Genomic DNA, 15,688 nt, shown 5'->3' with positions numbered 1-15,688 from the left:
TGTGGTACTGTAAGCTGACAGGAACAGCTTACAGGAGATCAAGTTTGAGTGCCTGGGGAAGAAAGACAAAGACACAGGACAAAGCCTGCTGGGCCTGGCTGGGCCTCAGCAGACAAATCTGGAGGAGAAAGGGGCATCAAAATGCTAAGTAGAGACAGGCCCAATGAAGGGTAGTGATAGACCCGTTAAGAGTGTTTTGGCCAGGTACCATCTGTCCATCCTTTCTTCCTGCATCAGGTATCCTTGGAGTGGCACTAGTGTTGTGTTTTTTTTTTTGTTTTTTTTTTGTTTTTTTTTTTGTTGAGACGGAGTCTCGCTCTGTCGCCCAGGCTGGAGTGCAGTGGCCGGATCTCAGCTCACTGCAAGCTCCGCCTCCCGGGTTGACGCCATTCTCTCGCCTCAGCCTCCCGAGTAGCTGGGACTACAGGCGCCCGCCATCTCGCCCGGCTAATTTTTTGTATTTTTTTAGTAGAGACGGGGTTTCACCGTGTTCGCCAGGATGGTCTCGATCTCCTGACCTCGTGATTCGCCCGTCTCGGCCTCCCAAAGTGCTGGGATTACAGGCTTGAGCCACCGCGCCTGGCCGCTTTTTTTTGTTGTTTTTTTTGAGACAGTCTTGCTCTGTTGCCCAGGCTGGAGTGCAGTGGCACAATCTTGGCTCACTGCAACCTCTGCCTGCCGGGTTCAAGCGATTCTCCTGCTTCAGCCTCCCGAGTAGCTGGGACTACAGGCACATGCCACCACGTCCCACTAATTTTTGTATTTTTAGTAGAGGCAGGGTTTCACCATATTGGCCAGGCTGGTCTCAAACTCCTGACCTTGTGATCCGCCCTTCTCAGCCTTCCAAAAGTGCTGGGATTACAGGTGTGAGTCACCATGCCCAGCCATGGCACTAGTTTTAATGCCTCAGTTGCCCTGTCTCCCTCCTAAGTAGATGTTAAAGGCTACTGCTGTCTGCCCATGTACACCTGTTACACTTACCAATGTGTAACTTTAGCAGTAGAGTGTGGATCTGTGAAGTTCTAGTGTGGTTTTTCTCTTCAGTTGTTAAGCTCAAGGGAAGCAAATATCTTACTCTCACGTATTCCTCACATATAGCACATGGTAAAACTTTTTTTTTTTTTTTTTGAGACAGTCTGGCTCTGTTGCCCAGGCTGGAGTGCAGTGGCACATCTCAGCTCACTGCAAGCTCCGCCTCCCGGGTTCACGCCATTCTGCCTCAGCCTACCGAGTAGCTGGGACTACAGGTGCTCGCCACCATGCCTAGCTAATTTTTTGTATTTTTATTAGAGATGGGGTTTCACCGTGTTAGCCAGGATGGTCTTGATCTCCTGACCTCATGATCTGCCTGCCTCGGCCTCCCAAAGTGCTGGGATTACAGGCGTGAGCCACTGCGCCAGGTCTTTTTTTTTTTTTTTAAGAGACAGAGTCTAGCTCTGTTGCTAGAGTGCACAATCACAGCCTACTACAGCCTCCAACTCTGCAGCTCAAGTAATCCTCCCACCTCAGCCTCCCGTGTAGCTGGGACTATAGGCATATGCCACCAGCCCGGCTAACTTTTGTATTTTTTGTAGGGACGGGGTGTCGCCGTGTTGCCCAGGCTGGCCTCAAACTCCTGGGCTCAAGTGATCTGCCCTTCTCGGCCTCCCAAAGTGCTGGGATTGCAGGAATGAGCCACCATGCCCGGCCAAAACATTTTATTGATTAATTTGTGCTCTATGTGTTGACAATGGTGCTTCTTTGCTGTTCTCCCACCAATTCACTGGCAACGGGTTATAAACCCTTTTTCAGATTCTACTACGTGTTAGCCTGCTTCCTGCTGGGGGAAGATGGTCATAGCGAGAGGGGAAGAATTGGTTCAGTGATGAGAACATGGTTGGTTCCTGCCTTCAACAAGCTTTCAGTCTAATGCCTGATTTTTTCAAGGACAATTCAGAACGGTCTGACAAGGGATTTTTTTTGTTGTTGTTGTTGTTTCCTGCCTTTCGGCCTCAGAGGCCATCTGGGAAAAATAGTTTAGAATTTTCCTGCCATTTTCGTGCTGTGCGGGGAGGAACATTTGAAATCGGACCTGGCGGGGTACCAGTAGGCAGCACAAGCAGATGGGGTAGAGAGGGGCAGGGCGAGGCCCCAGGAGCCGTCACCATAGCAACCCAGCCTGCTTTCTAGTAGCTTATACCATCCACGTGGAGTAGCATACACTGCTTTGTAATATCGTGGTTGTGTCGTGAGAACTTTAAGATTTTGCAGTTCCTTATGGGCAGGAGTCCTGTTTGCTGCTACTTTACTGTACTAGGCTTAGGATATTTTATGAAAATAACTCACAGATCAGCCTCTGAGAGGTTCAAGCCCCTCCTTCCCTTCCGGGACGGAGGATCATAGAGCTGTATGGCGCAGCGAGGCCTCCTGGCGCCATCGAGACGCGCAGAGGACGGCTAGAGCGTTGCTAGCCGAGGGACTTCCTCTTTGTTAGTCCTCCTTCCCAACATGGCGCAGTCTATTAACATCACGGAGTTGAATCTGCCGCAGCTAGAAATGCTCAAGAACCAGCTGGACCAGGTAGTGACGGGCCCCATAGGAACCTCTTTCCCGCTCTACATCCCCTCTGCCCACGCGTACTTCCTGGCGCCCGGTCCCAAGTTGGGAGCCTACCTTTCCCAGGCGAAACCTCTATCCGGTCCCAGGACCCGCCCCCTCCCCGGCCGCTCTCCCTTTTCCCCATAGCCCTCTCATTGACCCGCTATACCCGTCCTCTGTAGGAAGTGGAGTTCTTGTCCACGTCCATTGCCCAGCTGAAAGTGGTACAGACCAAGTATGTGGAAGCCAAGGACTGTCTGAACGTGCTGAACAAGAGCAACGAGGGTATGGGGTAGGGGGGTGAGGGCAACCTAAAGTGCAAGCCTGCTTCTCTCGTCCCACCTCCTAATCCAGTTTTTCTTACCTGAAACGAGAAAATCCATTACATATCGTATACTGCTTCATGAACCCTTTGCATGTTGCCTACCTAGAATTGAAATGTACAGGACATTCCTCTGCTTCTATTGCCCCGTTTCCGTTCTTTTCACACTGTCTGTGGGTGCTGTGCCCTCTTGGAACTCTCTTTAACGTCTTACCAATTTGGAGCCGCTAACCTTCCCCAGGTGTTTGTCTTCATTGCTTTCACAGGGAAAGAATTACTTGTCCCACTGACGAGTTCTGTATCCTTTCCACAGGAACGGCTACCTGCTGCCTTCTCCCTTTCTCCCCCACTCCCCCAAAAAGCGGGGAGGGGGATTGTTTTGATTACTTCAGTACTTCAGATTATTCTCTCCCCACAATGATTTTGATAACACCTTTTTCTTTTTATTTTTAAGACAGAATCTTGCTCTCGCCCAGACTGGAGTGCAGTGGTGTGATCTCGGCTCACTGTAACCTCCGCCTCCCGGGTTCAAGAGATTCTTCTGCCTCAGTCTCCCGAGTAGCTGGGACTGTGGGCACGCGCCACCACGACCGGCTAATTTTTGTATTAGTAGTAGGGATGGGGTTTCACCATATTGGCCAGGCTAGTCTAGAACTCCTGACCTCGTAATCTGCCTGCCTTGGCCTCCCAAAGTGCTAGGATTACAGGCGTGAGCCACTGCCCCTGGCCAAGAGTACTCTTATTTCACACTTTGTAGCTCTTTTTATCTAACTTCACACCAACATCCAGCTAATGCCTTGTGAACACCAAGGAGTATGTATAGTTGAGATGTAATATTTCCCTTTGCTATTTGAGAACATTAATATGGAGATAAACCTGGTGGTTTACACTTTGCTAATATCTTAGAAGATACAGGCAATAGACAAAAATAGGAGGATATAGGAACAGGGAGGTTGGCTCTGTTAATTGTGGCTCATTTTTTTTTTTTTTTCTCTCTGTCACCTGGGCTGGAGTGCGATGGCCGGATCTCAGCTCACTGCAAGCTCCGCCTTCCGGGTTTACTCCATTCTCCTGCCTCAGTCTCCCGAGTAGCTGGGACTACAGGCGCCCGCCACCTCGCCCGGCTAGTTTTTTTTGTCTTTTTTATTTGAGACAGGGTTTCACCGTGTTAGCCAGGATGGTCTCCATCTCCTGACCTCATGATCCGCCCGTCTCGGCCTCCCAAAGTGCTGGGATTACAGGCTTGAGCCCCCGCGCCCGGCCTCATTGTGGCTCATTTCTAAACTGTCACTAAGAAACCTGGATTGTGTCCACTTGTTCAGTGTTTTACTTGAATGAGCAAGTTATGGCAGTAGGGCACCTTTAATCTGTAGTCTGAGAACTGACAGGCTAAAAGGAGCACAGGAATAGTAGTGTAGTAGGGAATGGTTAAAAAAAAAAATTAGCCAGGCATGGTTGCTCACGCCTGTAATCCCCAGCACTTTGGGAGGCCAAGGCTGGCAGATCACCTGAGGTCAGGAGTTCAAGATCAGTCTGGCTGACATGGTGAATCCCCGTCTCTACTAAATATACAAAAATTAGCCGGGCGTGGTGGCACACACTTGTGATCCCAACTACTCCAGAGGCTGATACAGAAGAATCACTTTAACCCGGGAGGCGGAGGTTGCAGTGAGCCAATAGCGTGCCACTGCACTCCAGCCTGGGCGACAGAGCAAAGACTCTGTCTCAAAAAACAAACAAACAAAAAATTAACTTCGGTAGGAATTATCTACTTCATGATTGAGGGTGTTAAGGGAAATGAGGCTGGCTTTCCACTTATAGTACTCTACAACAGTAGGAAAACATTATATATAGTCTTTCTGATAGGGCCAATGAGAAGAATCGCAAGAACTGCTTAGAGGGTGAGAGATGGGATGAGGCAGAACAAGAGGGTGTTCCAGCATACATCATTTTCTCCTTAAAGAACCAACTTCTCTGTCTTCTTTCCATTTGGAGTTATTGTTCTGAGGCCTACAGATTATTCAGTCCTTATCCCTTGAAGCTTTTTGGAAAAGGGTCTTTGGAGGCCAAGCAGGCTGGCTGGCGGAATCATGGCTCATGCTGGGCTACTTTTTGCCTTAATACTTGCTTCTCAGATGTATGTCCCTGGGAAGCTGCATGATGTGGAACATGTGCTCATCGATGTGGGAACTGGATACTATGTAGAGAAGGTGAGTGAGAGCGTGTGGATGCCCCTCTGAACAGGGAAGGGAAATTTAGGGGAAGCTCTAGAGTGCAACATGGCCAGAGGGAGTCTCCTTTTAGCCCCTCATTCACCTCTGATCTTGTAGACAGCTGAGGATGCCAAGGACTTCTTCAAGAGGAAGATAGATTTTCTAACCAAACAGATGGAGAAAATCCAACCAGCTCTTCAGGAGAAGCATGCCATGAAACAGGGTAAGTTTTTCCTGGGGCACCTGTTGACCCTCTCTGTCTCCATGATAACATGGATTGCAGAGTGAACCACGGGGGTGTCCCCTTTGCTGGAGTAAAACTACATCTTAGTTTCTCTTTGAAATCTTTAGAATCTGTGTATTGCATAATCACTATCTGTAGATTCCTGGGTTGAGTGTTTGAGAAATTTAGAGGAAGGAAATCATGTTTGTGCTTTGGTGGAGCTCCTATTTAATGAGGATGGAATGGGGGAATGAGATGAACACACAGGAAGGAATCATGATCCAAATGAACTAAATACCAGCAATTATAACCCTGACTGCACATGAGAATCACTCAGGAAGTTTAAAAAGAAAGCCTGGGTCCATTCCAGATTGACTAAATCAACTTGGAAGTCAAGGGAGGGGAAGTTGTACCAAGGTCTGTTTTCTTTGTTTTTGTAAAAAGCTCCCCTCTGTTACAATCAGGATTCAGAACCAGTGTTCCAGAGGTAAAAATCTTTCCACATTATAGTTTTCTGATTATGTCAGACTCATTTAATACCAAGTGTGTTCGTTTTTATATCTCTGATTAGCAGGGGTTTTTTTCCCGAGACAGTCTCATTCTCACCACACCCAGCTGTGGTTAACATATTGATTGATGCATTGTAGACCCTAAATTTGTGTTAGCGACCCCACAGTGGATCACTGAGGAGTTTTATTAACAGTGCCAGACGCGGTGGCTGACACCTGTAATCTCAGCGCTTTGGGAAGCCGAGGCAGGTGGATCACCTGAGGTCAGGAGTTCAAGACCAGCCTGGCCACCATGGTGAAACCCCGTCTCTACTAAAAATACAAAGTTAACCTGGGCATGGTGGTGCATGCCTGTAATCCCAGCTATTCGGGAGGATGAGGCAGGAGAATCGCTTGAACCCCGGAGGCGGAGGTTGCAGTGAGCCAAGGTCACGCCACTGCACTCCAGCCTGGGTGACAAGAGCAAGATTCCATCTCAAACAAAAAAGTTGGCTGGGCACAGTGGCTCAAGCCTGTAATCCCAGCACTTTGGGAGGCCAAGACGGGTGGATCACGAGGTCAGGAGATCGAGACCATCCTGGCCAACACGGTGAAACCCCGTCTCTATTAAAAAAATACAAAAAACCATCCTGGCTAACACGGTGAAACCCCGTCTCTACTAAAATATACAAAAAATTAGCCGGGCGAGATGGCGGGCGCCTGTAGTCCCAGCTACTCGGGAGGCTGAGGCGAGAGAATGGCGTAAACCCGGGAGGCGGAGCTTGCAGTGAGCTGAGATCCGGCCACTGCACTCCAGCCTGGGCGACAGAGCGAGACTCCGTCTCAAAAAAAAAAAAAAAAAAAAATACAAAAAAACTAGCCGGGCGAGGTGGCAGGCGCCTGTAGTCCCAGCTACTCGGGAGGCTGAGGCAGGAGAATGGCGTAAACCCGACTTGCAGTGAGCCAAGATCCGGCCACTGCACTCCAGCCTAGGCGACAGAGCAAGACTCTGTCTCAAAAAAAAAAAAAAAGTTTTATTAACAAACTGTAGTTAGTTGTCCACCTGTCCTTAAACTTGCCTGTAACTTCTCTTTAACTCTAGGTTCTCCTTTTTGCTCCTAACCTTTGACGCTTCTTTTTTTCCACAGCTGTCATGGAAATGATGAGTCAGAAGATTCAGCAGCTGACAGCCCTGGGAGCAGCTCAGGCTACTGCTAAGGCCTGAGAGTTTTTGCAGAAATGGGGCAGAGGGACCCGGCTTTGGGCATGGCTTCCTGGTGCTGGGAAGGGTCTTGTGTTTAATGCCAATAAATGTGCCAGCTGGGCAGAATGTTGGTCTTTTCTTGGATTAAGCAAGGGACTGGTGATGAGATGGGGGGGTGGTCGAGAGTGTGGGCCCCGCCCCAGAGCCTGATGCACAGGGTTGATGCGGTGCCCCTCTTGGAGGCTCCACCGCAGGGCCCTTTGACCAGCTGGAAGAAATCCTAGGCTGGCCGTGAGCTGCTGCTCCCGCTGCGGAGCTGGTTGCCAAGGCAACGGTTGGCAAGCGGAAGTGGAGCTGCGCTGGCCCTTTCCCTTCCGGGTCGGCCCTCCTGCCTCCCTGCTGGGAGAGTCTTATGGGACACCGCTTCCTGCACGGCTTTTTAACGCTGCTGCTGCCGCCGCCACCCATCTGTACCCGGCACCGCATGCTTGGCCTAGAGTCCGTCCCGCCCCCAAAACGACCCTGCAGCAAACTCATGGCATCGCCCCGAATCGGGACGCACAATGGCACCTTCCACTGCGACGAGGCACTGGCATGCGCACTGCTTCGCCTCCTGCCGGAGTACCGGGTACGGTTCGCAAAAAGTGACCTTGACACTGCGTGCATGCATGCCTCCGGGGTGGATGGCATTCCGCCAACAGGGTCCCTCCGATAGCGCGGGGCATCCCAAGCACCCTTCCTACCCGCCCTGTCTCCCTGAAGTCCAACTTTAATCTCCTACCCGGCGACCCCCGGCAGCCCCTTCACCCCTGTGTACCTCGCAGGATGCAGAGATTGTGCGGACCCGGGATCCCGAAAAACTCGCTTCCTGTGACATCGTGGTGGACGTGGGGGGCGAGTACGACCCTCGGAGACACCGATATGACCATCACCAGAGGTAGGTTCTCAGATACCGTTTATTTAACTTCCTTGACCTCAGCTTTCCTCTGTGCTCCAATTCAGCCATCCACTGCCGTGGTCCGCGTCAGCGAAAATAACTGCCTCATCGTTGAAATCAAACTCCCACTAGGACTACACCATCCTTCGGCCCTGCCTGTTCTTCACCCATCTCCTTGGCCTGGGACCTCCCTTGGTTCCCAGGGAGTCCCTCAGGCCCCTTATCTCATCTCCTTCCTTAGCCAAGGCTTTTTTCCCACCGGCGACTTCATCACCCTGAAGGGGTGGCCTGCCCCGCCCCACCTGTGGGCGTTTCTCATCAGGTGGAACCAGAGACTTGAGAAAAGAAATGAGACACGGAGACAAAGTATAGAGAAAGAAAAAGCGGGCCCAGGAGACCAGCACTCAGCATACAGGGGACCTGCGCCGGCACCGGTCTCTGAGTTCCCTCAGTATTTATTAATCATTATCTTTACTATCTTTTAGAAAAAGGGGAAGTGGCAGGACAATAGGGTCATAGTAGGGAGAAGGTCAGCAGAAAGACATATGAATAAAGATCTCTGTGACATGTATAAGTTTAAGGAAAAGTACTGTGCCTTGATGTGCATATGCAAACATCTCCATAAACATTTTCAGTGCATAAAGAGCAGCATTGTGGCTAGCACGTCCCACCTCCAGCCCTAGTCCCACCTCCAGCCCTAAGACGGTTTTCTCCTATCTCAGTAAATAGACTATCACATGGGGAGAAACCTTGGACAATACCTAGCTTTCCTAGGCAGAGGTCCCTGTGGCTTTCCGCAGTGTTTGTGTCCGTGGGTACTTGAGATTAGAGAATGGTGATGACTTTTGACAAGCATACTGCCTTCAGGCACTGGTTTAACAAAGTACATGCTGCACAGCCCCAAATCCATTAAACCTTGAGTCACCACAGCACAAGTCTCTGCAAGGACAGGGTTGAGGGTAGGGTTACAGATTAACAGCATCTCAAGGCGGAAGAATTTTTCTTAGTACAGAACAAAATGGAGTCTCATGTCTACTTCTTTCTTTTTTTTTTTTTTTTTTTTGAGACGGAGTCTCGCTCTGTCGCCCAGGCTGGAGTGCAGTGGCCGGATCTCAGCTCACTAGCTCACTGCAAGCTCCGCCTCCCGGGTTGACGCCATTCTCTCGCCTCAGCCTCCCGAGTAGCTGGGACTACAGGCGCCCGCCATCTCGCCCGGCTAATTTTTTGTATATTTTAGTAGAGACGGGGTTTCACCGTGTTAGCCAGGATGGTCTCGATCTCCTGACCTCGTGATCCGCCCGTCTCGGCTTCCCAAAGTGCTGGGATTACAGGCTTGAGCCACCGCGCCCGGCCTATGTCTACTTCTTTCTACATAGACACAGTAACAGTCTGGTCTCTCTTTTCCCCACATCACCCCAACTAAATAAACCCATCTATGATTAATCCATTCTGGTGCCCTTGCTGCTGCACCTAACTGCTGGGCCCACATGATTGTGGCAGTTCATGACAGTTCAGATGTGTGAGGTGTTCTACTTCATTTACACCCTTCCAAAGGGAAATCCTTCTTGCTCAAGGGTAGCCCATTCCAATCCTTTTCTTCCCCTTCAAGCCTCTACAACATCAAACTGATCGTCCCTGCCTCTTCGCAAAAGAAGTTGAGCATTTCCGCAGTCTCCCACCTCAAACATCCTCAGCTCCCTCCTACCAATTAAGGGAAATTTCTTCCCTTCTGTTGGAGGTTAATCTCTGTCCTGTTTCCAGTCTATTACTTTCCTCTGGGATTCCTTTTTCTTTTTTTCTTTTTGTTTTTTTTTTTTTATGAGACGGAGTCCCCCTCTGTCACTGAAGCTGGAGTGCAGTGGCACGATCTCGGCTCACTGCAACCTCTGTCTTCCAGGTTCAAGCAATTTCAACTGTCTCAGCCTCCTGAGTAGCTGGGACTACAGGCGCCCACCACCACACCCGGCTAATTTTTGTATTTTTAGTAGAGACGGGGTTTCACCATATTGGCCAGACTGGTCTCGAATTCCTGACCTTGTGATCCATCCGCCCTCAGCCTTCCAAAGTGCTGGGATTACAGGCGTGAGCCACCGTCGGCCTATCCTCTGGGATTTCATGTCACAGTTCCACTAGTGTCTCTGCCTCTCCTTCTCTACAGCCTAAAACCCTTCTCAAGTATCTTCTATCTTGAAAAGAAACAAAGGTATAAAAACAAAACCCTTCTTTAATTATACCACACCACGAAAAGTAATTATCTTGGAGAGAGGGATTATGATGTTTTAAGTCTCTCTCCTTTTTTCTTTTTTTAGCATACATTTTTTGTTTTTGTTTTTGTTTTTTTTGAGACGGAGTCTCGCTCTGTCGCCCAGGCTGGAGTGCAGTGGCACTATCTCGGCTCACTGCAAGCTCCGCCTCCCGGGTTCACGCCACTCTACTGCCTCAGCCTCCGGAGTAGCTGGAACTACAGGCGTGTGCCCCATGTCCGGCTAATTTTTATGTTCTTAGTAGAGACAGAGTTTCACCATGTTGGCCAGCCTGGTCTCAAACTCCTGACCTCAAGCGATCACCTGCCTTGCTTGCCAAAGTGTTGGGATTACAAGTGTGAGCAACTGAGCCCAGCCTGTATTTACTCAAGATTTAATAATAAAAGTCAGTTAACAAATGGAGCTCCCTAGGTAATTCTGAGATGGACTGGTATTTAGAAATCATGGCTGTAGTTTCTACTTCCCTAACATCTGTTATGTCTTTTCTCTATTTTCTGCCCCACTGCTGTTCAAATTCTTGCCTTCTTTATTCACCTGAACCATTGCTGGTAATCTCCTTGCATCTGTTCTCCATGCTGGCTGGTGCAATGCTCTAACATGCACCTGCCTGCTTAAAATCCCTCAATGACTTCGATTACCCACAGATAAAGTCCAGTGGTCTGGCCCTGCCTGCCCTTCCAGCTTTTTCTTTTGCCATTCACGTCTCACACCTGAGCTGCCTTTCCTGAAGTTCTATCAAGAGACTTGTCTCTCAGCCTCATTCATGTTGTTCCCTCTACTTGGAATGCTTTTCCTCTTTCACCCCTTGTCTATCTGGTGGACACCCACTAATTCATCTTTCAGAACTGACCTGAAGGCTCTCCTCTGAACCCTTTCCTCATCCCTTCCTTCCTTTCCCTTGTCTTGTCTAGTGAGAGTACTCGGGGGGTTGTGTTTGTCGGCCTCCAGCAGATGAATCTAAAGGCGAAAACAGTGTCTTGGTTTTTTTTTCTTGAGACGGAGTCTCGCTGTGTCGCCCAGGCTGGAGTGCGGTGGCCGGATCTCAGCTCACTGCAAGCTCCGCCTCCCGGGTTTACGTCATTCTCCTGCCTCAGCCTCCCGAGTAGCTGGGACTACAGGCGCCTGCCACCTCGCCTGGCTAGTTTTTTTGTATTTTTTAAGTAGAGACGGGGTTTCACTGTGTTAGCCAGGATGGTCTCGATCTCCTGACCTCGTGATCCGCCCGTCTCGGCCTCCCAAAATGCTGGGATTACAGGCTTGAGCCACCACGCCCGGCCAGTGTCTTGGTTTTTTACCCTTAATGTCTAATAAAACATAAAATGTGGCAGATAGGAAGCATTGAGTTAACCACTGAATGAATGCATGGAGAGTCCAGCCAAGGTGCCTCACCTCAGCCCCACCTCCCTATGCTCCTCAGATCTTTCACAGAGACCATGAGCTCCCTGTCCCCTGGGAAGCCGTGGCAGACCAAGCTGAGCAGTGCAGGACTCATCTATCTGCACTTCGGGCACAAGCTGCTGGCCCAGTTGCTGGGCACTAGTGAAGAGGACAGCATGGTGGGCACCGTCTATGACAAGGTGGGGACCTGAGGACAGAGATGCCACCCACATGCATTTCCAGCAGACCACCTGGGAGCAGTGCTCATACAGCACTCAGCACTGGGCCTCGGGGCAGGGTTCCTGGCCTATAGCAGGCCCAACACTCATCCTTTCCCTCAGTCAGGCGCATCTCACAAGGGCATGGTGATACCTCCCCTGCCTACATCCTGGGGTGGTTGTGAGAAGTGGGTGCTGTAATATATGGGGAAGGGCTTTGAAAACCATAAAGCAGCATGACCCTGTCTTTTTCTTGACAAACACAAACAGCAATTGCTCCGCACCTTTGGGTAAACAGAGGGGAGACTGCTTATGTGTAGAAGCAGATGGCTCAGAGGTTCTGGCTGCCCTGAAGGTTGAGGGAAGCGTATATTAGGCACCCCTGTAATTCACTAGTGGCACAGAAATTGGGAAGCTCAGCTGGGAAGAGTTGTATTATGAAACTGTCTTTGGATTCCACCAGTGTCCCCTGCAAGCAGCTTCCTGCTGTTGGGGAAGGAATATGGCTAGTGGCCCTGGCATGCAAGTCAGGTCTCACATTACTGAGGATAGACACTTACTTGTTTACAAGTCAAAGCTCAGGTTCAGTCAGCTGTATTTCTTGCAGGTAGGCTGTTGAGTTCAGTTCTCAGTTTTAGCTTGCCCATCTTCTACCCTCTGTAACTACAGAGCTTTTGGAATATCAAGATTTTAGACTGCCTGGGTCAGTTTTCCCTTCCACTGCTGAAGGGTTTCTAAACAACTGACAAATTTTTTTTTTTTTTTTTTTTTTGAGACAGGGTCTTGCTCTGTCATCCAGTCTGGAGTGCAGTGGCACGATCTCAGCTCACTGCAACCTCCGTCTCCTGGGTTCAAGCAATTCTCCTGCCTCATCCTCCTGAATAGATGGGATTATAGGTGCCCGCCACCACGTCTGGCTAATTTTTGTATTTTTAGTAGAGATGGGGTTTCACCATGTTAGCCAGGCTGGTCTCGAACTCCTGACCTCAAGTAACCCACCCGCTTTCACCTCCCAAAGTGCTGGGATTACAGGCGTGAGCCACTGCGCCCGGCCCTAACAATTGACTAAATTTAACCTGTGTTTATTTATTTATTTATTTATTTATTTTATTTATATTTTTTTTGAGACAGTCTCGCTCTGTCACCCAGGCTGGAGTGCAGTGGCCAGATCTCAGCTCACTGCAAGCTCCACCTCCCGGGGTTACGCCATTCTCCTGCCTCAGCCTCCCAAGTAGCTGGGACTACAGGTGCCCGCCACCTTGCCTGGCTAGTTTTTTGTATTTTTTAATAGAGACGGGGTTTCACCATGTTAGCCAGGATGGTCTTGATCTCCTGACCTCGTGATTTGCCCGCCTCGGCCTCCCAAAGTGCTGGGATTACAGGCGTGAGCCACCGTGCCCGGCCTATTTATTTATTTTTGAGAGACTGTTGCCCAGGTTGGAGTCCAATGGTGCCATCATGGCTTGCTGCTGCTTTGAACTCCTAGGCTCAAGCAATCTTCCCACCTCAGCCCCCCAAGTAGCTGAGACTGTAGGTGCATTCCACCATGCCTGGCTAATTATATATCTTAATTTTTTGTAGAGAGGGTCTTGCTATGTTGCCCAGGCTGGATTCAAACTCCTGGGCTCAAGTGATCCTCCCACCTCAGCCTAAACCCATGTTTTAACTGAGCATCAGGTTGGGGTCCAAACCAAGAAGTGCTGGGCATAGAAGTTACTTTCTCAGTGCTCTGAGAGTAGCACTTTTCTACATACCACAGGTGTAGTGTTATGGAGGCCTATTTTGTAGGGCAATTTTGCATAAAGTTTCGGCCCCGAGACTCTTGAGGCATTATCCTACCATTTATTCAGACCCAGGAGACAACTGCTGATGTCATGTGGCACATTATGGGCTTCCCTGGAACCCTAACTCAGCAACCAACTTTTGGTGTCTAGTCTCATATTCATTTTCTCCCTCTTGACTTGTGTTCTCAACCAGAGCCCCTCCTGCACCTCATTAACCATGTCACTGAATACCTACTCAGCCTACCTGGAGACTTACCAGCCTTCAACCACAGGGACCCACTCCCACAGAGACCCTCTAGCATCTGGAGACCTTCCTTGTTCAAAAGTTAGCAGTCCCCTCCCCACACGTGTTGGCTTTGGTTTGGGCTTTGTGCAGCAGAATGAGCATGGATTAGAAACCAGGTGATCTGAATTCCAGTCACAGCACAACGAGCCTTCTGAGCTTCAGCAAGCTGCTGAACTTGCCAATTCTCCCTTTTCTCATCCAGTTATGTTGAGAGATCCTCACAGGGCTGAAAGAGTGTGTATGAACATACTTTGAATCATGTAAGACTTCACATAAATAGCAGGTAGCCTCAAGAAAGTTTCCCCTGCTGCTGCCTTAGATGTATGAGAACTTTGTGGAGGAGGTGGATGCCGTGGACAATGGGATCTCCCAGTGGGCAGAGGGGGAGCCTCGATATGCACTGACCACTACCCTGAGTGCACGAGTTGCTCGACTTAATCCTACCTGGAACCAGCCTGACCAAGACACAGAGGTAAGGTGGCGTGGGAGGAAACCCTGAGACCTGTAAGAACCTTGGGCAGGGGGAAATGGGAGCATTTATTCCTCCTAAGCCCCAGCAAATTCCAAGTTTGGGCCAGCACCCTGGTTCTGATTCTCATCATTCCCAGGCAGGGTTCAAGCGTGCAATGGATCTGGTTCAAGAGGAGTTTCTGCAGAGATTAGATTTCTACCAACACAGCTGGCTGCCAGCCCGGGCCTTGGTGGAAGAGGCCCTTGCCCAGCGATTCCAGGTATAGGCCTTGGAGGAGGCATTGTGGCTTGGGGATTACTGACTGCCAATCAACAGGTGCTCCTGCTTCTACCCTAAACCTAAATCTTTCTTTTTTTTTTTTTTTTTTTTTTGAGATGGGATCTGTCTGTCACCCAGGCTGGAGTGCAGTGGCAGACAACCTCAACCTCCTGGGCTCAAGCAATCCTCCCACCTCAGCCTCCTGAGTAGCTGGGACTACAGGCACACGCCACCTCACCCAGCTGATTTTTGTATTTTTTGTAGAGACAGAGTCTCACTTAGTTGCCTAGGCTTGTCTCAAATTCCTGAGCTCAATTGATCCTCCCACCTCAGCCTCCCAAAGTGTTGTGACTACAGGCATGATCATCATGCCCAGCCTACCTTAAACCTTCTAGCTATCCTCTCCCTCTTTCAGGTGGACCCAAGTGGGGAGATTGTGCAACTGGCGAAAGGTGGATGTCCCTGGAAGGAGCATCTCTACCACCTGGAATCTGGGCTGTCCCCTCCAGTGGCCATCATCTTTGTTATCTACACTGATCAGGCTGGACAGTGGCGAGTACAGTGTGTGCCCAAGGAGCCCCACTCATTCCAAAGCCGGTGAGGCCCTAGGGAACCACCCTACTGACCTTCAGGCCTGTTTCAGCCTTGTTAAGAGAAGGCTGCCAATTCTGACCTCTGCTCTGCTCCCTCTTTCTGCCCACTTGTAGGCTGCCCCTACCAGAGCCATGGCGGGGTCTTCGGGATGAGGCCCTGGACCAGGTCAGTGGGATCCCTGGCTGCATCTTCGTCCATGCAAGCGGCTTCATTGGTGGTCACCGCACCCGAGAGGGTGCCTTGAACATGGCCCGTGCCACATTGGCCCAGCGCTCATACCTCCCACAAATGTCCTAGTGTAATAAAACCTTCCACCTCATACTGACCCAGTCCTTGACTCATTCTTGCCCTACACCATTCTGGAAACTTGTGAAAAGTGAAACAACTATTTATATGTAAGACCTTGTGCTAGATATATTTTCTTCACAGTAACTTCTCAGCCTTGCTCTCCAAAGCATTTGAAATCATACA

General features: G+C 49.9%; 2 protein-coding genes across 2 annotated transcripts; both read left to right on the top strand.

Moving 5' to 3' along the window:
- The first annotated feature begins 2,216 nt into the window (after positions 1–2,216).
- On the top strand, positions 2,217–7,153 carry PFDN5 (prefoldin subunit 5). Its single transcript, XM_033221918.1, has 6 exons — positions 2,217–2,559; positions 2,760–2,862; positions 3,166–3,197; positions 5,035–5,109; positions 5,230–5,335; positions 6,972–7,153. The coding sequence occupies exons 1-6, from the start codon at positions 2,488–2,490 to the stop codon at positions 7,046–7,048; spliced, it is 465 nt and encodes a 154-aa protein (XP_033077809.1). The 5' UTR covers positions 2,217–2,487; the 3' UTR covers positions 7,049–7,153.
- Positions 7,154–7,282: 129 nt separating this feature from the next.
- Positions 7,283–15,542, top strand: MYG1 (MYG1 exonuclease). The gene is made up of 7 exons (XM_033221917.1): positions 7,283–7,655; positions 7,852–7,964; positions 11,646–11,805; positions 14,213–14,365; positions 14,502–14,624; positions 15,039–15,220; positions 15,331–15,542. The coding sequence occupies exons 1-7, from the start codon at positions 7,440–7,442 to the stop codon at positions 15,512–15,514; spliced, it is 1,131 nt and encodes a 376-aa protein (XP_033077808.1). The 5' UTR covers positions 7,283–7,439; the 3' UTR covers positions 15,515–15,542.
- The last annotated feature ends 146 nt before the right edge of the window (positions 15,543–15,688 follow it).

The sequence above is a fragment of the Trachypithecus francoisi genome, unplaced genomic scaffold (assembly GCF_009764315.1).
Source record: "Trachypithecus francoisi isolate TF-2019V2 unplaced genomic scaffold, Tfra_2.0 Lachesis_group11, whole genome shotgun sequence".
NCBI lineage: Eukaryota > Metazoa > Chordata > Mammalia > Primates > Cercopithecidae > Trachypithecus > Trachypithecus francoisi.
This window is presented reverse-complemented; position numbering and strand designations above follow the sequence as displayed.

Bases quoted from the DNA above. Each gene is read 5' to 3' on its own strand.
- PFDN5 (XM_033221918.1), top strand. From the start codon at position 2,488: ATGGCGCAGTCTATTAACATCACGGAGTTGAATCTGCCGCAGCTAGAA. The intron at 5,110-5,229 runs GTGAGTGAGAGC...CTGATCTTGTAG, and splicing joins CTGGATACTATGTAGAGAAG to ACAGCTGAGGATGCCAAGGA. The intron at 5,336-6,971 runs GTAAGTTTTTCC...TTTTTTCCACAG, and splicing joins GAAGCATGCCATGAAACAGG to CTGTCATGGAAATGATGAGT.
- MYG1 (XM_033221917.1), top strand. From the start codon at position 7,440: ATGGGACACCGCTTCCTGCACGGCTTTTTAACGCTGCTGCTGCCGCCG. The intron at 11,806-14,212 runs GTGGGGACCTGA...CTGCTGCCTTAG, and splicing joins TGGGCACCGTCTATGACAAG to ATGTATGAGAACTTTGTGGA. The intron at 14,625-15,038 runs GTATAGGCCTTG...TCCCTCTTTCAG, and splicing joins CCCTTGCCCAGCGATTCCAG to GTGGACCCAAGTGGGGAGAT.